This window comes from Choloepus didactylus, chromosome 17, assembly GCF_015220235.1.
Source record: "Choloepus didactylus isolate mChoDid1 chromosome 17, mChoDid1.pri, whole genome shotgun sequence".
Taxonomy (NCBI): domain Eukaryota; kingdom Metazoa; phylum Chordata; class Mammalia; order Pilosa; family Megalonychidae; genus Choloepus; species Choloepus didactylus.
The window spans coordinates 60249210-60276599 of record NC_051323.1 but is presented as its reverse complement, the minus strand read 5'-3'; the positions used below and the strand labels follow the sequence as shown (position 1 = coordinate 60276599).

At 35.3% G+C, this 27390-nt stretch overlaps 1 protein-coding gene across 4 annotated transcripts in view; it reads left to right on the top strand.

The window, feature by feature from the left end:
• SPAST (spastin) overlaps positions 1-27039 on the top strand; it is an 81668-nt gene extending 54629 nt beyond the window's left edge. For all 4 annotated transcript variants that reach the window (XM_037807527.1, XM_037807526.1, XM_037807525.1 and 1 more), the window contains 8 exons: positions 2941-3016; positions 3446-3537; positions 3693-3772; positions 5641-5683; positions 7078-7157; positions 9200-9270; positions 20380-20420; positions 24163-27039. In XM_037807527.1, the coding sequence (XP_037663455.1) occupies positions 2941-3016; positions 3446-3537; positions 3693-3772; positions 5641-5683; positions 7078-7157; positions 9200-9270; positions 20380-20420; positions 24163-24285 (606 nt within the window). In that variant the 3' untranslated portion in view covers positions 24286-27039. The remainder of the gene's footprint in view (positions 1-2940; positions 3017-3445; positions 3538-3692; positions 3773-5640; positions 5684-7077; positions 7158-9199; positions 9271-20379; positions 20421-24162) is intronic.
• Positions 27040-27390: the final 351 nt, after the last annotated feature.

Sequence of the window (27390 nt, the reverse complement as noted above, 5' to 3'; positions counted from 1 at the left end):
TTAGCCATCTCTTTGAATTGATTTAGGAGATTTGTGTGAACATCTTTGATTAGTTGTTCCAAATTCTGTATCCCCTCCAATTTTTTAATTTATTCCTTAGGGCCGTATCTTTCTATGTCTTGGTGTGGCTTGTAATTTTTTGCTGATATCTGGTCATCTGATTATCTTGATGGGTTTATTCTGAAGGTCAGTTTCTCTCTCTTGTCTAGGATTTTGTTGTTGATTAAGGCTCTTCTTTGACAGTTGGTCGGTCACTGTTTCCCAGCCCAAACAGGGCCAGGTGCTTGTGCAGGGGGCACAGATCAGATCCAGAGAGCCCTGGGGAGAGATTCAGGAAAGACTCCAAGAAGCCTTTTTTCTGCTTCCACTTCCCAGCGTTGCACTTTCTGGCCTACAGAGCTGATGGTGCTCTTTGCCAAACCTTTTTGGCATTTCCCCAAAGTGCACTTTCTTGACCTTCCTAGCAAATGGCACTTGCCTGCATCCTCTTCCTCTCAGTCCTATGAATACAGACTATTTTTGGCACTTTGCCTGTTCTTCCTCTGATATGGTCGAAATAATGGTATGGTGACACCTGACCAGGATGGGCTAGAACATTGGGATCCAGTGGTCTAATATCGCCAGCCAATAGCTGTATCAATATTGGGTTGTATCCCCCTCTGTACTTGGGGCAGGGAACTCCCTTCGCCATCCCAGTTTGCAGCAGCCTGCCAGCAGGACTGCCCAGTGCTGCCTTGAGTGTTGAAGGATGGGCACCAGGAGCTGCAGACGGAATTACTTACAAGCCTTTACCACAGTTTCTCAATCTCTTTGTCCTGCACTTCTCTGGATTCTGCACAGAACTCCCCTGATCTCCAGAGCCCCAGAAGAGTTGATTCAGATATTTTCTGCCTGTCTATTCACTGCTTTTGGGAGAAGAGCAGGCCCTGTAGCTTCCTCCCTCTATTCCTCCATTTTCCTGGAAGTCTAGAAGCTTGTTTTTATGAGCACACCAAGATTGAATCTCTGTCCTTGGAACAGACATGAGATCAGAATTGTTTAGTTAATATGATCAGCATTTTCTCTCCATATAGTTAGGCATGTATGGGAAGCTCACTTACAAAGTTATAAAAGGAGCAATGAATTAAAAAAAAGCAAACTTGATGGTGTGACAGTAGTTTGAGTATTTATAGCATTGGGCTGAAATAAACTTCATCATTAAGATAGAGATAACCTTCCCATTGGGACCATTTTTTTTTTGTAAGTTCATTTGCTACAACTCTCTCCTCTAGAAAATTCCTCAAATATGTTTTTCCTTTCCATTGGACTTTTACTCAGTTTTCTTTATTGGGAAATATTATTCTCCTAGTTATCTCTACTCATTCTTCAGACTAGGAACTGAAATGTCACAACTTTCCCTGCCCTCCAAACAAATGCACCTTACTATTCTCATTAGTACCTCTCCTTTGTAGTACTTTTTGGAGTTGTAATTTATATTCATTTATGTGATTATTTCACTATTCAAGATTATTTCCTTTCATCCACTTGATTCCTGAAGCAATGTAAAGTCCATGATATTAGTGTTCAATCCAGTACTGTCCATTAAATATCTTGAAGCAAGTTATTTACTAAGGTTAGAGTAGCTAGTCGGTCATTTGGACAGTTCTAATCAATTAAGCTTTTTTTCTTATGTTTACAATCAGAATTTTGCTCATTTATACATACTAGATTTAACAAAAGTCATTTTTTTCTTTTATGAAACAGCTTTTCAGATATATGAGAATTTAATCATACATCCACTTTTTCTTTTCTCCCGATTTGTTATTGTCCTAGTCATCTTCCGATGGTCCCATTCCAGTTAGTCATTGTGCTTCTTAGACTGTGATAAAAAAGGTTGGATATTTTACCTCATATGAGATCTCAGTTTTGAGGATGTCAAATAAAACATTACTTAGTATTTTCTAGATACTTATTTTCCTTTTTTAAAAAAATGACTTACATATAAGAAAGTACATACCTCATAAATATACAGCTTGATGGAATGTCAGATTATGATTGACTCATAATCACTACCCAAGTCAAGAAATGGAGTCTTACCAGTACCCCTGAAATTCCTTCAGACCCCCTCCCAGTCTTTGCCAAACACTAACTTCTTTCCCCCCAAAATTAACCACTTGACTGCTAACATCATAGGCATAACTAATCCTTAAAAATATAATCATATAAGGTGTATTTTGTATCTGTGTTTGTCTTCTTCCTTCAGGATTATGTTTTGAGATTCATTTGGTTTGTTGCGTGTAGATACAGTTATTTTTTTTACACAAATAGATTTAATTCTTATATTTTGGAACTGTTAACTAACCTCATGATATATAATTTTTTAAAAAAACTAATATTCTTTGCAGTGTTCAAGGTATTTTTCCACAATCCTCATACATTTTTATAAAGTTTTGTCTTCAGTACATCATAACTCTACTAAATTCAGAAAGTAACTATAGCAGAGAAGCTGATCAAGTAATGTTTTTATTGTATTTCTCTGCTAAATAGATCTTTTTTAAGAAAAAAAAATAAAAATAAATAGATCTTTTTAAAGTATCTTTAAATATTTTAATAAGCCTTAGTATTTAAAATGTTCTCAATTTTATAAAATAATTAGAAGTAACTATAAAATGGCTGTTTTCCTGGTTACATTTTGTTTCCTATGTGAAATTTTATGAAAAAATCTTTATTAAAACAGGCTTACCTACATTATGCACATAGTATAATGGAAAGCACTGCATTGGAAATTAGGGAATATGGATTCCAATCTAACCTTTTATGTACTGAGTTGGCTTTAAGAAAGTTATTTAATCACTGTAGGCCCTACTTCATCTATAAAATGTTGATGTTGTAAGAAGTGATCTCTTGAAGTTACTTCCAGCTCAATAACATATTTAACAATGTATAATGCCTTATTTTTAGGTGGGAGAAGGAGAGAAATTGGTGAGAGCTCTCTTTGCTGTGGCTCGAGAACTTCAGCCTTCTATAATTTTTATAGGTAAGAACATCTTTTCCAACTAAAATAGTTAAATATTCATGAAATTCCACCCTCCAAATATGAGATGTATAGTAGTAAAGATTGTTCAGAAGGAAAAGTTTTAAAGAAGGGAAAGGTTAAAGACACTAATGAATTGAGTAGGATCCCTACATTAATAACTTAAGTAGTGAGCAAGACTAATTTCAAATGACTCAGATAACTTGGCTTTTTTTTTTCTTAAATGCAATTTTATTGAGATGTATTCACATACCATACAAATCATCCGAAGTACACAGTCAGTGGCTCATAGTACATCACCATGATCGATTTTAGAACATTTTCATTATTCCAGAAAAGAAAAGAGAAAACCCCAATCCTCCCATATCCCTTATCTACCTCCTCATTATAACTTGGCTTTTAATTAAAGTCTTATCCTTGCACTACTTCTAGATGAAGTTGATAGCCTTTTATGTGAAAGAAGAGAAGGAGAACATGATGCTAGCAGACGTCTAAAAACTGAATTTCTAATAGAATTTGATGGTGTAAGTATTGATGATTTTTTTAATGTGATATTATTTTAGTATATATAGTTTTCTATTAAATGACCCAAATTAGAAATACTCATATATTTATTATAATTTCTTATTACTTTATCCAAAATTATTGAAAAATAATTTTTGGCTTTTTTGACTTACAGGTACAGTCTGCTGGAGATGACAGAGTACTTGTAATGGGTGCAACTAACAGACCACAGGAACTTGATGAGGCTGTTCTCAGGTAGGGAGATTTATGTGAACACACACCTACTTATTACACATAAATTACTCATGTTTGGCTCATATATTTCTTATTTCTTTCACTCTTAATTTTTAGACTAAATTTTAAGGCAAATTTCATTATTTTCCTTCTGATACTATTCTTTGGCCTCCTGTTAACAACTAAGATTTCTGAGGACAGGGTCGGCATGCAATCAGGAAAATTCATCTTTACTTTGTGATTTTAGGCAAATTGCTCAATTCTTTTGGGTTTAATTAAATTATCTTTAAACTCCAAAATTTGTTGATAACCCTCTTTTACGGGGACTCATAAGAAGCTTATAAAGGCAGAGATCATGGGAACTGTTTACTGTTCCTGCATATTTAAACGAATTTTTTACCTTTATACTGGAAAGATGATTTGACTCAGCATGAAATTCTTGGGCCTTTCTTTCTTTTCCTGAAGAATTTATAACTCTGCTCCGTTGTTTCTAGGATTAGATGTCTCAGTGTAAGTGTGAAGCCAGACTGATTTTTTTCAGGTTTATAAATAACTTGAATATTTTTTTCTCTTTACTAGATAGAATTTTCAACCATCAAAGTCTAGTTATTTGAAGACCGTGTTGATTGATCTGTATTTTTCTTGGGATTGGCTCATTACTTAAATTGATAGTTTAGAATTTCCTTTATTTTAAGGAAGTTATTTTTAATTCTGCCTTTAATTTTTTTTTCCTGATTCATTTTTTCTGGATTTTTCTTCAAAAAACAAATTATGCATTATGTTGAATGTTGAATCTTTTTTATCTTCCATATCTGTGAATTTCCTTCTAATCCTTATAACTCCAAGATGTTTTTTGTTTTTGTTGTTGTTCTGTTTTCCCAAGGCTTTCATCTTTATTTCTTACTGGGTTAAGGTCTGATCTCCTTTCTGCTACATCTGTTGTAGCCTTTGGTTCTGTGGTGGTTTTAATTTTCATTTTCACTGTTTTTCTGACCACTGCTTTTCCTTTTTCATTTTCTTCTGTTGTCTTATTTCCTTGAGACTTTAGATCTCATTGAACTCTTGTTTCATAGAAGACAATTTTTTTTCATTAAATTCTTTCATTTCATGGAAGGATAATTTGATCACAATTTTAATTTGCTCTATGGCAGAATCTCCTTGGGCATGTTCTTCATTTTACCTACTTTATGCTTACCATATGCTTTTCCCTTTTTGGGGGTTGGGTATAGTAGTATCTTATTGTTATTAGTTCTGTGTGTTTTCCTTTTGGCTTATTATTTTTATTTGAAAAAGGGAGTTTTCTGGAATAAACCTATTATTTTTAGAAGGAAGTTGTAGGAGAAGGGGTAGAAAAGTAAGATACTCAATAGGTGTCTTTAGTTTTAATATCCCAAGTCTACCTTTGACTAATAGGAAGTCTCCCTAACTCACAGTGAAGCCCTACCTGATAAAGAAGGATATGTGTACAGTAATAAGAGATAGGGTTGATTTAGTCTTCTTCAACTAAGAAAGATTAGTTGCTGCAGGAAGCTTGCCATCCTACCAGATTGATGGATGCCTTCTTACAAAGGTGGTGTTATCTTTATTCAACCTAGCCTTCCTTGCTCTTCCTAAGCTATCAACTAGGGATCACATGGGCTGCAGAGACACGCCTCACATATTTGTTTAAATATGGAGGGTGTTGGATTTTTATTACCCCTCAGGGTGTGTTGTCTCTGTCTCCTTTGGAAGACAGGGCTTTGCTCTGGCAGCCCTGCCCACAACCTGTTCTTATATTCAGAGGCCTTGAATATTTTACTTAACAGCCTTTTTATTGTTGTTTGCTACTTAAGCTTAGTTACTTTTAAATTCACAATTATATTTCTTAAAATCTTGAATCCTTTTTTTAGGCGTTTCATCAAACGGGTATATGTATCTTTACCAAATGAGGAGGTATGTATCTGTTTGAATTTTTTTATTTTAAAGCAGAAATAAGAACTACTGTCTTGGCAATGTTGAATCTTCCAATGCATGGTATAATTGCTTTGGAAAATGGTTTGGTAGTTTCTTAAAAAGATAAACATAAAACTACCGTAAGACCCAGAAATCTTTCTCTTAATAATCTACCCAAGAGAAATTAACACATACATCCACACAAAGCAATGTACAAGAATTTTTATAGCAGCATTATTAGCAATAGCAAAAACTTGGAAACAATCTAAATATCCATCAATGAATGTATCAGTAAATGTGGTATATTTATTTAATGGAATACTGTTTAGCAGTAAAATAGAAGAAGCTACTTAATGCATGCTACAACATGGATGAACCTCAAAAACATTATACTAAGTGAAAGAAGTCAAATGCAAAAGATTACTTATCTCATGTTTGCATTTTTATGAAACATCAAGAATAGGAGCAGGGATTAACTTCAAACAGGCATGAATTAACCTTTTGGAGTGATGGAAGTATTCTAAAACTGTATTATGGTAATGGTTGCACAACTTTTAATCATTGAATTATACACTTACAACAGGTAAATTTCATGGCATGTGAATTCATACCTCTGTAAAACTGATTTTTTAAGATTGTGGTGTCTAGCTCAAACCCTTAGCATCCTCAGTAGTAGTAGCAGGTACTTCCTTACTGCTTTGTTCAGATTGTCTTCTTTAATTCTCTCAGGATCTCTCAAAAAATAGGTACTTTTAACCCTATTTAACAGGAACTCAGGCTCCAAGAGGTGGAGTGATTTGTGTAAAATCATTCAGCTAATTAGTGACAATCAGGATTTGAACCTGATTCCAAAGCCCATGATATTAACAATTAAGCTGAAACAACTCCAGTAAGTAATTTCATTATTGTGCAAAATGCATGCATCTGTAACATTGAAATTACCATTTATGCCTATATTCATTTCTTATGAATTAATATGAATCATTTAAATATTACTTAATAGTGTAGAAAGAAGAAAAAAAGGGCAACTTTACTAATGGCTAGTTGTCCTTCAATTTTCTTGTAAACTCTAGATTTTAAAACCATTTTGTGTAATTGGTTGATACTTATGAATGAACAAACCACATGAAACATTTCATGATATTCATACTCCTTGATGGTAGTGGGCGCATTCAATTGACAATTCCAGCAAGGCCAAAAACTATGGTGTTTACCTTTGAATTTCCCCATAAATTCCCAACACAGTGGTCCTCATTCTAGCCCTCTTTTGCTTCTTTAATGCTTAGTCATGGGTGCCTGATGATAGGTAATGATAGCCTTTGAGGGAAAAAGTATTCTTTTTATGGATGTTTTATAATTCTTAGGGCTGATAATTCTTCAATATTTCTTTTCAGACAAGACTACTTTTACTTAAAAATCTGCTATGTAAACAAGGAAGCCCATTGACCCAGAAAGAGCTAGCACAACTTGCTAGGTGAGTAATTTGATTTGGTTTTATCTTATACCTTTTTTTTGAGGGGGGTGGTAAAAATTATTTTCCTGTTTTAAAGTAAGCTTAAGTATAAAATGAACAATTCATTTATAAGAAGACTTATTGTCTCATTCTCTACCTCCTTTGTCTTCTTTCTTACCTATTTTTACTACATATATAGTATCTAAATTTCAGTCTCTTATAACATGACCTAATATCTGATGATGGTACTGTATTCTTTTTATAGGTGTATTATAATTTATAAATGGTATTAAAGTAATTTTTACAATTTTAAACATCTCAAATCTGCCCGTAACAATACAGATGTTTGCATATAAGCTAGTCTTTTTTGTATTGTACATAATTTTTTAAAGTTTTTAATTTTTTTATTTTAACTTTTACCTATTTTTATTACCCAGGCTTAGAATACTCAGTACCTAGAGCAACATTTCCCAGTGGGTTGTTTGATATCCCCAAGGACTATGTGAATATTTAAGGATTATACATTTTTAAATCACTCATTCATTTTTTTTAAATTACTTTTATTTGTAAATACTCCATATGCACCAAATAATACACTCCCCTTTACCCCTTCTCCCATCCCTTAATGACCTCCAATCTACTTTCTATCTCTGTGAATTTGCTATTTCTAGACATCTTATAAGTGACATCATGTAATCATGCAATATTTGTCCTTAATATGTCTTGCTTATTTCACTGAGCACAATGTTTTCAAGGCTCTTCCATGTAGCAACATATCTCAGAACTTCCTTCTTTTTGTGGCCAAATAATATTCCATTGTGTGTGTGTGTACCACATTTTGTTTATCTGTTCATTTCTTTTTGGACATTTGGGTTGTTTCTCCTTTTTAGCTATTGTGAATAATGCAGCTATAACCATTGTTATACAAGTATCTGTTTAAGACCCTGTTTCTGCTTTCTTTGGGTATATACCTAGAAGTGGAATTGCTGGCTTGTATGATAATTCTATATTTAATTTTTTGAGGAACCACCATATTGCTTTCCACAGTGGCTGCTCCATTTTACATTCCCACCAACAATGTGCTAGAGTTCCAATTTCTCCACATCCTCCAACACTTCTTATTTTCATGTTTTTAATAATAGCCATCCTTGTGGGTGTGAAGTGTATTTCATTGTGGTTTTGATTTGCATTTCCCTTTCTTACACATCTAATTTTTTTTTACTTTTACATCCTAAATATTTTAACTGTGTACTTAAGTAGAATCTGATTGAACAGAGGACATACACTCTTGACTTTCAGTCACTGAAAAATCTTACAAAGCAATTTAAAATAATCTATAAATATGTGACTATCTAATAATTTTAGCAAAAACTCTGAATTCCCAGATACTTGTGAGAAAAGAACAAATTAAATAATTGGAGAAATTGTGGTCCTTCTCTTTTATTCCAGTGAAGAATTCTACTAATAACATTTGATCTGCGCAGTTGTTTAATCTGATACCTTATGAGAAAATGATTTTGTTTTCCTGTTTTATTTGCCTTCTTGGTTCTTAGTTCTGTTTGATAATCTCTTGGCTGCTCAGGACTCTCCACTCTGGCATCCTATTCAGGTGTGCCTTTTTTTGCCAGTGTCTTGTATCCCAGACCCTTCCTTTACCCTGTCCCACATTTAAAGAAATCTACCTTCTTTGGTCCTTATTCCAACAGGGCAGTGATTTTTGCCAAGTTGGAGACTAATTTACTGACACAGAGGTAATTTGGCCACCAGTGGCTTATAAATGTTGCTTTTCCAGGTGACATGTTTACAGTTTAACAGATCCTTCTGCAGGTAGTGTGCCCTTATCTAACGGAGTAGTTCTTACGATGAGAATTTGAGGCATTGTGAGGTGCCAGCAGTGAGTTGCTTTGTTTTTGGCAAGTGGACCTTTCTGTGCCCTTAAAATCAAACCACATAGCTATCTCCTTTCTGACAAAGGCACACTCAATTTTACCCTTTTATTGCTTAGAGATTTTAAATCTGCAAAGATGAAAATGATATGCTGTTTTCTTCTTTCCACCTCCCAGAATGACTGATGGATACTCAGGAAGTGATCTAACAGCTTTGGCAAAAGATGCAGCTCTGGGTCCTATCCGAGGTCAGTTTACAAGAGCTTGAATTGTTTATAATTATTTATCATACTGCTTTAGAAGTTTAAGAAGACCCTGTTGAGAGAGGGTTTTGTTGTTGTTGTTGTTTCAATTAACATTATGAAAGCAGTAAAGCTGTTTGACTGGAAAACCTGGTACAAAGTAATACCTGGACTGAAGGTTGTCAAACTTTTTCTGTGAAGGGCCTGATAGTAAATATTTTAGGCTTTGTGGGCCATATATGGTCTCTGTTGTAGATTCTTCTTCTTTTCTTACAACCATTTTTTTTTAAAGTAAAAAAGAACACTGGGTACCGTTTTGTTTTGTTTTGTTTTGTTTTGCTTTGCCCCTGCTTTCTACTCATGCATCCATACACTGGACAAGGGGGAGTGTGATCCACATGGCTTTCCCAGTCACATTGTCACCCCTCATAAGCTACATTGTTATACAATCGTCTTCAAGATTCAAGGGTTCTGGGTTGTAGTTTGATAGTTTCAGGTATTTACTGCTAGCTATTCCGATTCATTAGAACCTAAAAAGGGTTGTCTATATTGTGCATAAGAATGCTCACCAGAATGACCTCTCGGCTCCTATTGGAATCTCTCAGCCACTGCAACTTATTTCATTTCATTTCACATCCCCCTTTTGGTCAAGAAGATTTTCTCCATCCCATGATGCTGGGTCTAGATTCCTCCCTGGGAGTCATATTTACAACCATTTTAAAAACATAAAAATCATTCATAGTTTGCAGGCCAAACACAAAGAGACCACAGGCCATGATGACCCCTCTTCTAGACAACAGGTTCCACTTCTTGATAATAGGTAGGCAGCAGAAAACTCAGAAGAAAATTCTTTTGCTTAAACAGAAAAGATAAAGGAAAAATGTTCTTACCTGTTTTCTGGGTCTTTCCATTTCAATATTCTAACATTTGAAATATATGTTCAAGGTAACTTATATAAAGAGAAGTTTTTACCTTTATTATTGTATGTGATCTTTCAAGGAATTACAGCAAAATATATCATTCATTGCTATGTTTGTTGATCCTGAAATACCACAACTGATTATTTTGGGTTGGGTTAGGTTAGATTAAATTTGGTTAGGTTAGATTAAATTCATTGTGATATCTCTTTAGAATGGATGTTCTCAGATAATTTTCCACTGCCAGCATGAGCAGTGGATCGTGATGATCTCAGATATGCACTCAGGTTTTTAGATTAAATTTGGTTAGGTTAGATTAAATTCATTGTGATATCTCTTTAGAATGGATGTTCTCAGATAATTTTCCACTGCCAGCATGAGCAGTGGATCGTGATGATCTCAGATATGCACTCAGGTTATTGGCTATGTTAGTAAAATAGAATATGAAACATACAACTCCCAGAAAACTGGTTATTGTTCTACCCTTTCTCTCAAGAAGTTCAACTGTGTGGGGAAGTTATTATCATAGCTTCTGCTGGAATTTGGTTAAAAGTCTACATCATACACAAATTTTTTATTTATTTGTTAAAAATTACTTGCAACACTCTTCCCACAGTGAAACAAAGTAATGATTAAGAACTGCTTTGGAGAGTAATAAATGTAACTTTGAGGATATATTTTGAAACTCTGGATAAAGCATTTTAGTCAAACCTCTTTGCTGCCAGTGGCATGAAATCTTGTTCAGATAGTGGGTTCAGAAATAGTAGCTAATTTATAAATCATTTATATTTTTTAGAGCGTTTTAGCTGTTATTCTGAAGCAGACAAAGACTGTTGGGTTAAAAACAAAAACAAAAACATCGTGCCTTTTTTAAAGACCTAGTTACATTCTTTTTTTTTTTTTTTTTTTATTTAAAGAAAGACGTATTTTATTTTTATTTTTATTTTTTTTTAATCTTCATTTTATTGAGATATATTCACATACCACGCAGTCATACAAAACAAATCGTACTTTCGATTGTTTACAGTACCATTACATAGTGGTACATTCATCACCCAAATCAATCCCTGGCACCTTCATTAGCACACACAAAAAAATAACAAGAATAATAATTAGAGTGAAAAAGAGCAATTGAAGTAAAAAAGAACAGTGGGTACCTTTGTCTGTTTGTTTCCTTCCCCTATTTTTCTACTCATCCATCCATAAACTAGACAAAGTGGAGTGTGGTCCTTATGGCTTTCCCAATCCCATTGTCACCCCTCATAAGCTACATTTTTATACAACTGTCTTCGAGATTCATGGGTTCTGGGTTGTAGTTTGATAGTTTCAGGTATCCACCACCAGCTACCCCAATTCTTTAGAACCTAAAAAGGGTTGTCTAAAGTGTGCATAAGAGTGCCCACCAGAGTGACCTCTCGGCTCCTTTTGGAATCTCTCTGCCACTGAAGCTTATTTCATTTCCTTTCACATCCCCCTTTTGGTCAAGAAGATGTTCTCCGTCCCACGATGCCAGGTCTACATTCCTCCCCGGGAGTCGTATTCCACGTTGCCAGGGAGATTCACTCCCCTGGGTGTCTGATCCCACGTAGAGGGGAGGGCAGTGATTTCACCTTTCAAGTTGGCTTAGTTAGAGAGACAGGGCCACATCTGAGCAACAAAGAGGCATTCGGGAGGAGGCTCTTAGGCACAACCATAGGGAGGCCTAGCCTCTCCTTTGCAGCAACCGTCTTCCCAAGGGTAAAACCTGTGGTAGAGGGCTCAACCCATGAAACCACCAGTCCCCTATGTCTGTGGTCATGTTAGCAACCATGGAGGTGGGGTAGGCGAATACCCCTGCATTCTCCACAGGCTCCTCAAGGGGGCACTACATCTTTTTTTTTTTTCCCTTGTTTTTCTTTTTTTTTTAACTTTCCCTTCTTTTTTAAATCAACTGTATGAAAAAAAAAGTTAAAAAGAAAACAAACATACAATAAAACAACATTTCAAAGAGACCATAACAAGGGAGTAAGAAAAAGACAACTAACCTAAGATAACTGCTTAACTTCCAACATGTTCCTACTTTACCCCAAGAAAGTTACCTAATATAGCAACATTTCTGTGAACTTCCTAGTTACTAACTTTAATTTTATTCTCAAATTTTGTAAAAATCTATTGTGCTTGGACATTATGCAAAGAAATGAAATGTCTCCCAATTACTCTTTTTTTTTTTAATCATCATTTTATTGAGATATATTCACATACCACGCAGTCATACAAAACAAATTGTACTTTCGATTGTTTACAGTACCATTACATAGTTGTACATTCATCACCTAAATCAATCCCTGACACCTTCATTAGCACACACACAAAAATAACAAGAATAATAATTAGAGTGAAAAAGAGCAATTGAAGTAAAAAAGAACACTGGGTACCTTTGTCTGTTTGTTTCCTTCCCCTACTTTTCTACACATCCATCCATAAACTAGACAAAGTGGAGTTTGGTCCTTATGGCTTTCCCAATCCCATTGTCACCCCTCATAAGCTACATTTTTATACAACTGTCTTCGAGATTCATGGGTTCTGGGTTGTAGTTTGATAGTTTCAGGTATCCACCACCAGCTACCCCAATTCTTTAGAACCTAAAAAGGGTTGTCTAAAGTGTGCGTAAGAGTGCCCACCAGAGTGATCTCTCGGCTCGTTTAGGAATCTCTCTGCCACTGAAGCTTATTTCATTTCCTTTCACATCCCCCTTTTGGTCAAGAAGATGTTCTCCGTCCCACGATGCCAGGTCTACATTCCTCCCCGGGAGTCATATTCCACGTTGCCAGGGAGATTCACTCCCCTGGGTGTCTGATCCCACGTAGTGGGGAGGGCAGTGATTTCACCTTTCAAGTTGGCTTAGCCAGAGAGAGAGGGCCACATCTGAGCAACAAAGAGGCATTCAGGAGGAGACTCTTAGGCACAAATATAGGGAGGCCTAGCCTCTCCTTTGCAGCAACCGTCTTCCCAAGGGTAAAACTTATGGTAGAGGGCTCAACCCATCAAACCACCAGTCCCATACGTCTGTGGTCATGTTAGCAACCATGGAGGTGGGGTAGGCGAATACCCCTGCATTCTCCACAGGCTCCTCAAGGGGGCACTACATCTTTTTTTTCCTTGTTTTTCTTTCTTTTTTTTTTTTTAACTTCCCCTTCTTTTTTAAATCAACTGTATGAAAAAAAAAAGTTAAAAAGAAAACAAACATACAATAAAAGAACATTTCAAAGAGACCATAACAAGGGGGTAAGAAAAAGACAACTAACCTAAGATAACTGCTTAACTTCCAACATGTTCCTACTTTACCCCAAGAAAGTTACATAATATAGCAACATTTCTGTGAACTTGTTCCTACTATATCCATCAGAAATTAACAGACCATAGTCATTTCTGGGCATCCCCAGAACGTTAGCTTATCTGTTCTTCTTGGATTATTGTTCCTCCTTCCTTAATTGCTCTCTACTGCTAGTTCCCCTACATTCTACATTATAAACCATTTGTTTTACATTTTTCAAAGTTCACATTAGTGGTAGCATATAATATTTCTGTTTTTGTGCCTGGCTTATTTCGCTCAGCATTATGTCTTCAAGGTTCATCCATGTTGTCATATGTTTCACCAGATCGTTCCTTCTTACTGTCGCGTAGTATTCCATCGTGCGTATATACCACATTTTATTTATCCACTCATCTGTTGAAGGACATTTGGGTTGTTTCCATCTCTTGGCAATTGTGAATAATGCTGCTATGAACATTGGCATGCAGATATCTGTTCGTGTCACTGCTTTCCAATCTTCCGGGTATATACCGAGAAGTGCAATCGCTGGATCAAATGGTAGCTCTATATCTAGTTTTCTAAGGAACTGCCAGACTGACTTCCAGAGTGGCTGAACCATTATACAGTCCCACCAACAATGAATAAGAGTTCCAATTTCTCCACATCCCCTCCAGCATTTGTAGTTTCCTGTTTGTTTAATGGCAGCCATTCTAACCGGTGTTAGATGGTATCTCATTGTGGTCTTAATTTGCATCTCTCTAATAGCTAGTGAAGCTGAACATTTTTTCATGTGTTTCTTGGCCATTTGTATTTCCTCTTCAGAGAACTGTCTTTTCATATCTTTTGCCCATTTTATAATTGGGCTGTCTGTACTATTGTCATTGAGTTGTAGGATTTCTTTGTATATGCAAGATATCAGTCTTTTGTCAGATACATGGTTTCCAAAAAGTTTTTCCCATTGAGTTGGCTGCCTCTTTACCTTTTTGAGAAATTCCTTTGAGGTGCAGAAACTTCTAAGCTTGAGGAGTTCCCATTTATCTATTTTCTCTTTTGTTGCTTGTGCTTTGGGTGTAAAGTCTAGGAAGTGGCCGCGTAATACAAGGTCTTGAAGATGTTTTCCTACATTATCTTCTAGGAGTTTTATGGTACTTTCTTTTATATTGAGATCTTTGGTCCATTTTGAGTTAATTTTTGTGTAGGGGGTGAGGTAGGGGTCCTCTTTCATTCTTTTGGATATGGATATCCAACTCTCCCAGCCCCATTTGTTGAAAAGACCATTATGGCTCACTTCAGTGACTTTGAGGGCCTTATCAAAGATCAGTCGGCCATAGATCTGAGGGTCTATCTCTGAATTCTCAATTCGATTCCATTGATCTATATGTCTATCTTTGTGCCAGTACCATGCTGTTTTGGCAACTGTGGCTTTATAATAAGCTTCAAAGTCAGGGAGTGTAAGTCCTCCCACTTTGTTTTTCTTTTTTAGAGTGTCTTTAGCAATTCGAGGCATCTTCCCTTTCCAAATAAATTTGATAACTAGCTTTTCCAAGTCTGCAAAGTAGGTTGTTGGAATTTTGATTGGGATTGCATTGAATCTGTAGATGAGTTTGGGTAGAATTGACATCTTAATGACATTTAGCCTTCCTATCCATGAACATGGAATATTTTTCCATCTTTTAAGGTCCCCTTCTATTTCTTTTAGTAGAGTTATGTAGTTTTCTTTGTATAGGTCTTTTACATCTTTGGTTAAGTTTATTCCTAGGTACTTGATTTTTTTAGTTGCTATTGAAAATGGTATCTTTTTCTTGAGTGTCTCTTCAGTTTGTTCATTTCTAGCATATAGAAACATTACTGACTTATGTGCATTAATCTTGTATCCCGCTACTTTGCTAAATTTGTTTTTTAGGTCTAGTAGGTGTATCGTTGATTTCTCAGGGTTTTCTAGATATAAGATCATATCATCTGCAAATAATGACAGTTTTACTTCTTCTTTTCCAATTTGGATGCCTTTTATTTCTTTCTCTTGCCAGATTGCCCTGGCTACCACTTCCAGCACAATGTTGAATAACAGTGGTGACAGCGGGCATCCTTGTCTTGTTCCTGATCTTAGAGGGAAGGCTTTCAGTCTCTCACCATTGAGTGCTATGCTGGCTGTGGGTTTTTCATATATGCTCTTTATCATGTTGAGGAAGTTTCCTTCAATTCCTACCTTTTGAAGTGTTTTTATCAAAAAGGGATGTTGGATTTTGTCAAATGCTTTTTCAGCATCTATTGAGATGATCAATTGATTTTTCCCTTTTGACTTGTGAATGTGTTGTAATACATTGATTGTTTTTCTTATGTTGAACCATCCTTGCATGCCTGGAATGAACCCCACTTGGTCATGGTGTATGATTTTTTTAATGTGTCTTTGGATTCGATTTGCAAGTATTTTGTTGAGGATTTTTGCATGTATATTCATTAGGGAGATTGGCCGGTAGTTTTCCTTTTTTGTAGCATCTTTGCCTGGTTTTGGTATTAGATTGATGTTAGCTTCATAAAATGAGTTACGTAGTGTTCCATTTTTTTCAATGTTTTGAAAGAGTTTGAGTAAGATTGGTGTCAGTTCTTTCTGGAAAGTTTGGTAGAATTCCCCTGTGAAGCCATCTGGCCCTGGGCATTTATTTGTGGGAAGATTTTTGATGACTGATTGGATCTCTTTGCTTGTGATGGGTTGGTTGAGGTCTTCTATTTCTTCTCTGGTCAGTCTAGGTTGTTCATATGTTTCCAGGAAATTGTCCATTTCTTCTACATTATCCAGTTTGTTGCCATACAGTTGTTCATAATATCCTCTTATAATTTTTTTAATTTCTTCAGGATCTGCAGTTATGTCACCTTTTTCATTCATTATTTTGTTTATATGGGTCTTCTCTCTTTTTGATTTTGTCAGTCTAGCTAGGGGCTTGTCAATCTTGTTGATCTTCTCAAAGAACCAACTTTTGGTGATATTTATCCTTTCTATTGTTTTTTTGTTCTCTATGTCATTTATTTCTGCTTTAATCCTTGTTATTTCTTTTCTTGTACTTGGTTTAGGATTGGTTTGCTGTTCATTTTCTAGCTTCTTCAGTTGATCCATTAGTTCTTTGATTTTGGCTCTTTCTTCCTTTTTAATATATGCGTTTAGTGCTATAAATTTCCCCCTTAGCACTGCTTTTGCTGCATCCCATAGGTTTTGGTATGTTGTGTTCTCATTTTCATTCGTCTCTATATATTTAGCAATTTCTCTTGCTATTTCTTCTTTAACCCACTGATTGTTTAGGAGTGTGTTGTTTAACCTCCAGGTATTTGTGAATTTTCTAAGTCTCTGATGGTTATTGACTTCTAATTGTATTCCATTGTGGTCAGAGAATGTGCTTTGAATAATTTCAATCTTTTTAAATTTATTGAGGCTTGTTTTATGTCCCAGCATATGATCTATTCTGGAGAAAGTTCCATGAGCACTAGAAAAGTATGTGTATCCTGGTGATTTGGGATGTAATGTCCTGTATATGTCTGTTAAATCTAATTCATTTATCAGATTGTTTAGGTTTTCAATTTCCTTATTGGTCTTCTGTCTGGTTGATCTATCTATAGGAGAGAGTGATGTGTTGAAGTCTCCCACAATTATTGTGGAAACATCAATTGCTTCCTTTAGTTTGGCCAGTGTTTCTCTCATGTATTTTGTGGCACCTTGATTGGGTGCATAGACATTTACGATTGTTATTTCTTCTTGCTGAATTGCCCCTTTTATTAGTATGTAGTGGCCTTCTTTGTCTCTCAAAACATCCCTGCATTTGAAGTCTATTTTATCTGAGATTAATATTGCTACACCTGCTTTCTTTTGGCTGTGGCTTGCATGAAATATTTTTTTCCATCCTTTCACTTTCAGTTTCTTTGTGTCCCTGTGTCTAAGATGAGTCTCTTGTATGCAACATATTGATGGTTCATTTTTTTTGATCCATTCTGCGAATCTGTATCTTTTAATTGGGGAGTTTAATCCATTTACATTCAACGTTAAAACCGTGAAGGCATTTCTTGAATCGGCCATCTTATCCTTTGGTTTATATTTGCCATATTTTTCCCTCTCTCTATTAATATCCTTTATTGTACCCATACCGAATCTCTTTAGTACTGAACCTTTCTCCAAGTCTCTCTGTCCTGTCTTTGTTTCTCTGTCTGTAGGGCTCCCTTTAGTATCTCCAGTAGGGGAGGTCTCTTGTTAGCAAATTCTCTCAGCATTTGTTTGTCTGTGAAAAATTTAAGCTCTCCCTGAAATTTGAAGGAGAGCTTTGCTGGATAAAGTATTCTTGGCTGGAAATTTTTCTCACTCAGAATTTTAAATATATCGTGCCACTGCCTTCTCGCCTCCATGGTGGCTGCTGAGTAGTCACTACTTAGTCTTATGCTGTTTCCTTTGTATGTGGTGAATTGCTTTTCTCTTGCTGCTTTCAGAACTTGCTCCTTCTCTTCTGTGTTTGACAGTGTGATCAGTATATGTCTCGGAGTGGGTTTATTTGGATTTATTCTATTTGGAGTTCGCTGAACATTTATGATTTGTGTATTTATGTTGTTTTGAATATTTGGGAAGTTTTCCCCAACAATTTCTTTGAATACTCTTCCTAGACCTTTACCCTTTTCTTCCCCTTCTGGGACACCAATGAGTCTTATATTCGGACGTTTCATATTATCTATCATATCCCTAAGGTCCATTTCGATTTTTTCAATTTTTTTCCCCATTCTTTCTTTTATGCTTTCATTTTCCATTCTGTCATCTTCCAGGTCACTGATTCGTTGTTCAACTTCCTCTAGTCTTGTACTATGAGTGTCCAGAATCTTTTTAATTTGGTCAACAGTTTCTTTAATTTCCATAAGATCATCCATTTTTTTATTTAGTCTTGCAATGTCTTCTTTATGCTCTTCTAGGGTCTTCTTGATTTCCTTTATCTCCCGTACTATGGTCTCATTGTTCATCTTTAGTTCTTTGAGTAGCTGCTCTAGGTGCTGTGTCTCTTCTGGTCTTTTGATTTGGGTGCTTGGGCTTGGGTTATCCATATCGTCTGGTTTTTTCATATGCTTTATAATTTTCTGTTGTTTTTGGCCTCTTGGCATTTGCTGAACTTGATAGGGTTCTTTTAGGGTTTGTACACCTATTGAAGTCCTTATCTCTAATTTATCAGATCTACAGCTTCGTGGAGTACACTTTCTCTAACTAACCAGCAGGTGGCGTCCACGAGCCACCTGTTCTCCACAAGCCAGTTCTCCCCTGCTTAGCCTTTTTTTTGGTGAGTGGGGGAGTGAGTCTTGTGGGGCCCAATTGGTGTACCAAGCTTGCGTGTGTAGTTGGTGTTGCCTGCCCTGTATGTGGGGCGTGTTTCTGGGCAGTTGGGGAGGGGGGGTGGCCCTAACAATCAAATCTCCCTGATGATCCTAGAGTTTTAAAGCTGCTGCAATAGTCTAATCCTTCAGTTCAGTCCTGCCACAGTTTGTCTCTGCCACTGACCCACAAGTCTTTGGTATTGGCGTATGGCTCCTGAGACTTGCAAGTGGGCCCCTCTTCCAGGCTGTGCACCCCGGGTCCTCTGTTGAGGGATGACTGTGCTATGTCACAGGTGAGTGCCGTCCCCCCAGGGCAGTTCTGGGCTGCTGGGCTGTGTAGGGAGGCTCCCAGTCTGCTCAAATGATGGCTGAATGGGGCTTTGTTAATTCACACTGCTCCACCTTCCCAGCTCTGGGACAATCAGCTGAGGTTGCAGGGAAGGCTAATGTCCACGCTGAGTTTTGTGGTGTGTGCCTGTTATTTGGAGCACTTCCGTCACACTGGGCTGTCTGGGGCAGCTCTGGGCTATGGGGCTGGCGATGGGCAGGAGTGTTTCCTGTCCACCAGGATGGTGGCTGTGAGCGGACACCCCCCTTTTCTTGGGAAGTTGTGGTGTTTAGTGAATTTTCTCAGCCACTGGATTATTGCCTTTTGTCTCAGAGCTCTCTTAGTTCTGCTCTTGACTTGACGTGCCCAAATTGCAATTCTTTGAAGCTTTCTGTATTGGGCTTCTTAGAGTAATTGTTTTAGAAAAAGAAAAAAGGATTAAAAAAAAAAGGGCCCTCCTCAGAGATCTAATGGGTTATTGAAATGCTAATAGACAAAGCAACCAGGGCCATTAAGGAAAGGTCCACAGGGCAGAGAGATCAGCTTTTCTTCGGGATTTGCATATGCGCCTCAAGGCCTGAGCTCCGGCCTTCCCCTTTCTGTGTTCACCAGAACTCCAAAAATCCTCTGCTTTTATTTTGGAGTTTTTCGTGTTATTTTTTTTTTTTTCTATGCCTGTCTCCTCTTTGCTGGGCTGGCAGCTCTCAGATTCTCTGGTGTCTGGTCTCAGTCTATCTATGGTTGGAGTTTGAATCAGTAGAATGAGTTTCCAAGAAGGGCTACCACTGCAGTTCTCCCTTCTCCTTCCCGGAGCTGGCAGTCCCTCCTCCCACGGGACTGAGCCTGGCAGGGAGGGGCGCGGGTCCCCTGGCCGCAAAAACTTACAGATTTTGCTGATCTCAGCAGTTCGACATTTTCATGAGTGTTGTATGAAGTATGCCCAAAGACAGATTGCTCTGTGGTGTCCAGTCCACGCAGTTCCTGGCTTTTTACCTACTTTCCTGGAGGAGTAACTAAAACTTACAGCTCACCAGTCTGCCATCTTGCCCCGCCTCCTCCCAATTATTCTTAAGAAGGATTATTTTTCTAAGCGTTTATGAGTTGTGTATGTTCTTCATGTATATATTTTTTCTTTTAATATAATGGCTTACATTAAATAGTACTTGTAGATTATTGTGCTTGGTTTTGATCTTCAGTGTCTTTTTTTTTTTTTTTTTTAAGTGCCTGACTTTTTTTATGTTTTACAGAACTGAAACCAGAGCAGGTGAAGAATATGTCTGCTAGTGAGGTATACTATTTTATGGTTATCTTTTCTTCATTTTGGTCCTCTGTGTTATAAAAGATATTTATCTTTTGTCTTGAGTCTTCTACTTTATTATTTGATTAGAAACTAGAAAAAATTAAATTTACTTCATTTCAAAATATGGAAGCCTATAAAATTGCAATCTCTTAAGCTGTTCTTTGGTAATGGACAAAAATATTTTACATAGTCATTAAATTATTTTCTATCAAATCACATTATGTCAACACTAAATAGAAACTACATTATAGGAAACAAGGATTGTGTACATTATGAAAAGAATCTGTGGTTACAGGTTAACTTCTTTATGCTTTATTTTGTTACTTTTTCAATGATGTTTATTTTTTTCCTATAAAAGTAATACAATTCCTATAAATGTAATAATTTCTAACATTTGCTTACTATGGAAAACATTAACCTTCTAAGATGTGGAAGCATTTCTTTTTAAAAAATTACATGCAAATCTAAAATTGGATATGCAGGATGATCATAATTATGTGAGTAAACATTTGAAGAACTCAAACTTGAATTATATTTGTAACTTATATACCAGAGATATATTTTTATTGGCCAGGAATCAACACCTTTTGAGGAGACAGTGAACTGTTAACATAGAAAATGAGTATATTCAAATACAAATTGGCAATCTTTTTTTTTTTCATAGTTTTCCACGTAAACTTTAGGTTGTCCAATTCAGGCACCTTGTGCATTGTGGGTAAGCAGCTACATTATTCAGAAAGCCCTCATCTTCTTGTAAACCTCCCTCACATTTTAACAATTTAATTTAATTAGACTGTGCTGGACATAAATGAGGTTTAGGATTAGAGAACTCCACATACCTACTTCGGTGCCTACCTACTATAACTTTTTTTTTTTTTTTTTTTTTTTTTGGAGTCTTCTAGATGTTTTTATTTTATGAAACTAATCCACATTCTTCTTTCAAGCTAGAAGTTCACAGTGGTCAGAGTTTTATTGTACAGACATTCTGCAGAATTACTTTATCTGATATAAAATTCATGGGATGGGGGGTATAATGGGTTATTCAATGTTTGGTCAAGAGGCATGTGTCCATTCCCTTTCATATTTGACAGACATGATTTTGAACATTTTGAACATACTCAATATTGTTTGCTTTACGTGTTGCTTTTTGAAATTAGGAACAAATAGTGTTCTTTATTCATATGGTTTTAGATTTAATGGAATCATTTCACAAAAAATATACTTTATATGCAATTTTTTTTAAGAAAATGAGGATTTCTAGTATGTTTTAAATGATCAGTTTAGACATAACCTCCTATGTCATCATGATTCGCCTTTTAATTCCTGTGCATCTGGTAAACCCCTAGAGAGACGGGTCCAGAAATGTAACATTTAACTGTATCAATAAAGCCTTGATGTTTTCTGCCTCAACTGAAACTCTAGACTAGTCATGGACTTTAAAGTGATTGCCTAGCCTTTCAAGTGGTATCTGCGTAAGACAGCGGTTTGGCAAAAAGTGTTCCTCTGGGCAGATGAGCAGATGTATGTGTCTAGGCAATCAGTCCATCAAAGAACTCAACCTTTCTTCTCAGTGTATTTATTTTTTTAATTGTCATTTTATTGAGATATATTCACATACCACACAGTCATACAAAACAAATCATACATTTGATCACAGTACCATTACATAGTTGTACATTCATCACCTAAATCAATCCCTGACACCTTCATTAGCACACACACAAAAATAACAAGAATAATAATTAAAGTGAAAAAGAGCAATTTAAGTAAAAAAGAACACTGGGTACCTTTGTCTGTTTGTTTGTTTGTTTTCTTCCTCTATTTTTCTACTCATCCATCCATAAAGTAGACAAAGTGGAGTGTGGTCCTTAAAGCTTTCCCAATCCCATTGTCACCCCTCATAAGCTAAATTTTTATACAATTGTCTTCGAGATTCATGGGTTCTGGGTTGTAGTTTGATAGTTACAGGTATCCACCACCAGCTACCCCAATTCTTTAGAACCTAAAAAGGGTTGTCTAAATTGTGCGTAAGAGTGCCCACCAGAGTGACCTCTCGGCTCCTTTTGGAATCTCTCTGCCACTGAAGCTTATTTCATTTCCTTTCACATCCCCCTTTTGGTCAAGAAGATGTTCTCCGTCCCACGATGCCAGGTCTACATTCCTCCCCGGGAGTCGTATTCCACGTTGCCAGGGAGATTCACTCCCCTGGGTGTCTGATCCCACGTAGCAGGGAGGGCAGTGATTTCACCTTTCAAGCTACTATAACTTTTAAAATTAATGTTTGAAGTATAACTTCTAAGTCTCTTTTTCTGGTTCTTATCTTAATTTAAAATTTTTCTACTTCTTTTTCTAGTTCTAGTTTTTTATATGCAAGTGATGTAGAATGTGTTCTCAAAGTGTCTTGTGGGTTTTTGAAAATTTTAAGTACAATTTTTCATCAAAATACCATAAATACATTATTTAAATGTTCATGTACTCATTGTATGAACCTAGTAATATTGTTACCCATGATTTATTTCTTTTTCCACACACCACTCCTCTTGCCTTGGACCCAGATAAACTTGATATCTCATGTACTCTGGCCACCTAGATTCAAGTTGATGAAAGGCCCATTATGTGACATTTTGGGCCTCTGTATTTGTCCCTTGGAAAGACCATATGAAATAAGGAGCATCACCAAGGTAGTAATCAGCTACAAGAACTAAAACCACCAGCTGGAAAATGAATTCTAGCAAGAAACAATTTGCAAATTTCCAATCTAATTAAAAGGTAATACGCATTCAGCTCCGGGTCTGCAAGTATTCTTTACTCTGTCTCTAGCTCCAAGGCCATGACATTTCCTGTGACGATCCACTGGGAAGGCCATTTGTACATATAAATGGAATGCTTCAATACGCTTTTATTAATATAAATAATATTATAGAAGCAAGTGGTGGCCGCTTAGAAAATAGAAATTCTTTGGAATGAAGAATATAGATAAATACCAGTTTTTGAAGTTTTGCCTAAAATTCGCCTTTCACTTATTTGGGGGACAAGTATACATGTATATATACTAGTGACAGTTAACTCAGTATTGTAGTTTTTCTGCATTCTCAAAAGCCAGCTTAAAATGTTGGAAAATAAAACCAAGTTAATATTAAAATGCATTATAGTAATACTGTTAGAAAATTTCAGATACAAGCATCCTACATATTGCAGTTAAAGCATGATAGTTCCTAAAAAGGCCCATGTGTTTCTTGCAAGTACCCCTCTTTCCTTTCTGATAGACCTAGCATGAATTTACCTTGAGTCAGCTTATGATGATTGAGACTTAAACATGCAAAATTCCATGAAACTATGCATAGAAAGAATATTGGAAGAGAATGAACCAAATAGTGGTTATTTATTTGAATGGTGGAAACATGAGTGATTCTTTTTTCTACTTTTCCTCATGTTGTCAAATTTTCTATAGTGAGTGTGTTTTGTTTTTATAGCAGGAAAAAATTATGCTTTAAAATATAATTCCTAAGAATAGGTACAAATAATAAATGTATGTTAATATAGCTCTTTTATCAAGATCCTTATATAGATAACATGTCTAATTATAAAATAATATATAGAATATATTAAAATGGCATAATTTTCTAAAAATACATCTATATATATTTATAACAATAAATGGCAATATTTTTTATTTGCTGGGTTAATTTCTTTGTATCTGTTCATAATTTATATATTTTTTTTAATCTAGATGAGAAATATTCAGTTATCTGACTTCACTGAATCTTTGAAAAAGATAAAACGCAGTGTGAGCCCTCAAACCTTAGAAGCATACATACGTTGGAACAAGGATTTTGGAGATACCACTGTTTAAGGAAATATCTATGTAAAACTGCAGAATATTTTACTTAGCAAGAAAGAAACACTCGATCTTCAGTGAACAGTTATTATCTCAGCCTATGTTTACAGGACTTTTCAGAGTCTTACAGTTGTTTGTGACTAAACTTGAAGGTGAACCAGAAAACAAATTAAAATAAAGTATACAATGCAAATGGAATATTTTGTTGTTTAAGGCCTGCTTCTCTTGATGGTTATCCCAATGGGCACTATAAGTTAGAGCACAACAAAAACTGATATGGTCTTCTTTACCAGTATAATCATAATGTAAATAATAATTTATATGTTGTGTCAGAGATGAAAGTATTCCAGGGGACAGTGAATGGTAGAAGATACAAGAGCCTTTGGTCGTTTGTCTTCTTAAATAGTCCTTTATCCTGTTTTGTTTTCATACTGTTGTCTTCATTATGGTTGATTAGAATGCCAAACACTGTATCATTTCCAGAGTGCCAAATGAAACTTTTTCCTACAGAACAGAAATAGGAAAAAGTATTTTGAGAGTTCTTTTCCTTCATAAATCTACAAATATTAAACAGTTATATTCTTTAAAAGTAGTTGTCTATTACCAAACAATTTGGAAACAGTATGATAGCAACAAAGCAAATCTGATAAAATAGAGAAGGAGGTTTGAAGGTTTAAGTTTTTCTGTCATGAGATTTGTAGACCAATCCTCATGTGACCTACAGTATTTTTTTCTTCTGATATATTTGTCAAAAATCTATCATAGACTGTTAACTTATTCTTTATGGAATTTATTTTCTCCTAGAATTACTGTAATGTTTTAAAGAGCCAATGTTAACTGCTGTAAAAGTGGTTCCAGTGCCAGAAGGGAGATACTGGGAGCTAAGATTTCTAATTTACTACTTATTACTTTCCTACTGTTTACAAGACTAATTATAAACTAGTGGAACTACCATCTTTTTATTCTTGATAATTAGTAATCTGTTCACAGGAACTTTAAAAAGTTACTGAATTTTTATACGTTGCATACATTTTATAGGTTTCTTGTGCTCACTTTATTAACTAAAAAGATCCTGTTTGTTCTGCCTTTTGTTCCACAAAAGTTGTATAATAATTCTGTTTCTTATTTGTATAAGTATGCCTGCATTTTTATTATAAAAATGTCATTGTAGGAAGTAGAAACTCTTATATCATGGCCTTTTCAATATTGTAATAAAGGCAAATGGATATTTGCCCTTAGTTTACTGGTTAAAAGTTTGTTTACAGAATTTTTCTTTGGTGCTTAAGTGATGGTATAAAAAAGTGACATGGATGGAAAGGATAATTTTGTAGAAGTAAAAAGATTTTTCATTTGGGAGAAATATCTTTGGTCTTGCAAGAAGCGTATGTTAAAATCAGGAACTTGCCCTACTAGGTAAAAATTTTATAATAATGACATACATTCTAACATACTGTACTTTTGTTCTTTTTAAAGATTTATCTAATTTAGAAGATGTATGAATTCTTAGGATCAAGTGCTGTTTGTAGCCATTACTTAAATCACATCTCTTCTAAGTATGACTTTAGAACTCCCTAGATAATAAAAGTGAATTGAGATAAATAAAATAAAACTTTTTTTTAAGCATAGCTGTACATATTTTAGGTCATGGTAGTATCTTTTTAAAGTCTCAAACATTAAAACATCAATTATAAAACACTGATAATTAAATATGGTAATAATATACCTGATGACAATTATTGGGAAAATCCCAAATTAAAACATTTTTCTATGATGCTCAAAAAATTTTATTTTTTCTTCATTTGCAAAGGGAGTAAACACTGGATACTTGGATAACTGGCCAATCATACAAAAAGACTATGTGTTTCCTCATTTTTTTAAACTATAATCTATAAAATTAACAATTTTTTGCAGTAATTTAGTGTAGCTTACCACTTTTATTTGGAAAGTTTTCAAATGACAAATATTTCAAATATTAAAAGATATAAAAGTCAAGTTAATGTTGTCATAAGCATTGGGTCAGAAAATTATATTGTTGGAATACCCATCCATGTATATAAGTTACTTTTTCTTTCCTGATGAAGTCTAAAGTTGAATGCTAGAGAGCTATTTTCTATAAATTTCTACAATTAGGTTTGATTTAAGCAGTGTTTTTTCTTATAAGGGCCATGAAAATGGAATAATGATATAGTAGGAGATGGTGAGGGATTGGTTTAGTCTTTTTCAATAAAGATAGAAGTTTTTGAGATTTTCTGAATTAATATTAGACTGAGCCTGTGTACCTTTGGATTTTCCATTGAGTTCTGTGTCATGTTACTTCCAAAAAAGATAATGTTTAAAAATTAAGCATTTAATGCATTTTAATATGGCAGAGTTTTATAAACTAAATTAAAATTTACTGATGGACTGGACTTTGTACCAAGTGAAGGAATCTGTACTATCTAGATATCTTAAGGGTAAAAGCTTATTCTAAGACAGTATGCCCATTGAGGTTATTACATTTCTTACTTGCAAGTATGCTCTGTGTTTAGGAAGAACTGGAAGAAAAGCAGACTCTAGAATTCTAATTTAAATTAATATATCACTGTCGTTGTTTATAGGGTAAAATTATTTATATTTTTTACAAAAACTAATTCTTTTGGTAGAGGGAACCATATACAGTTGGTTTTTGAACTCTCAAGTCAAAGGATTTTCCTTTAAATGCTTGTCTCAGTTTTAATCTGGTCTTTTGTACTTTTTGTGCAAAGAAATGAATTAAAGCATTCAGCTGTATAGAGTGGTTTTTTTTCTCTTTCCTAATTGGATTGGAAATAAATGATATGGTTTATTTTGCCTTAGTTGTATAATTAAAAACTTTTGATATTTTAAGGGTTTCAGTTCTGATATCGACAGAGTAACTTATATTGGACTAAGTCTTGCCAATGAAAATTATAAACTCTAAATAAAATATAAAAACCAATGATTAGAGGGCACTGGAGAGCAACCAAAAGCAGAGGGAAACTGGATGAAATCCAATCCTTGAAAGAAATGAAATATACTAGAATAGATCCACATTAACCGGATTTTACTGAGGACATTTTCCAGATTGTATAGAGCACTTGGGAATAAGGCAGAATGTGGCAG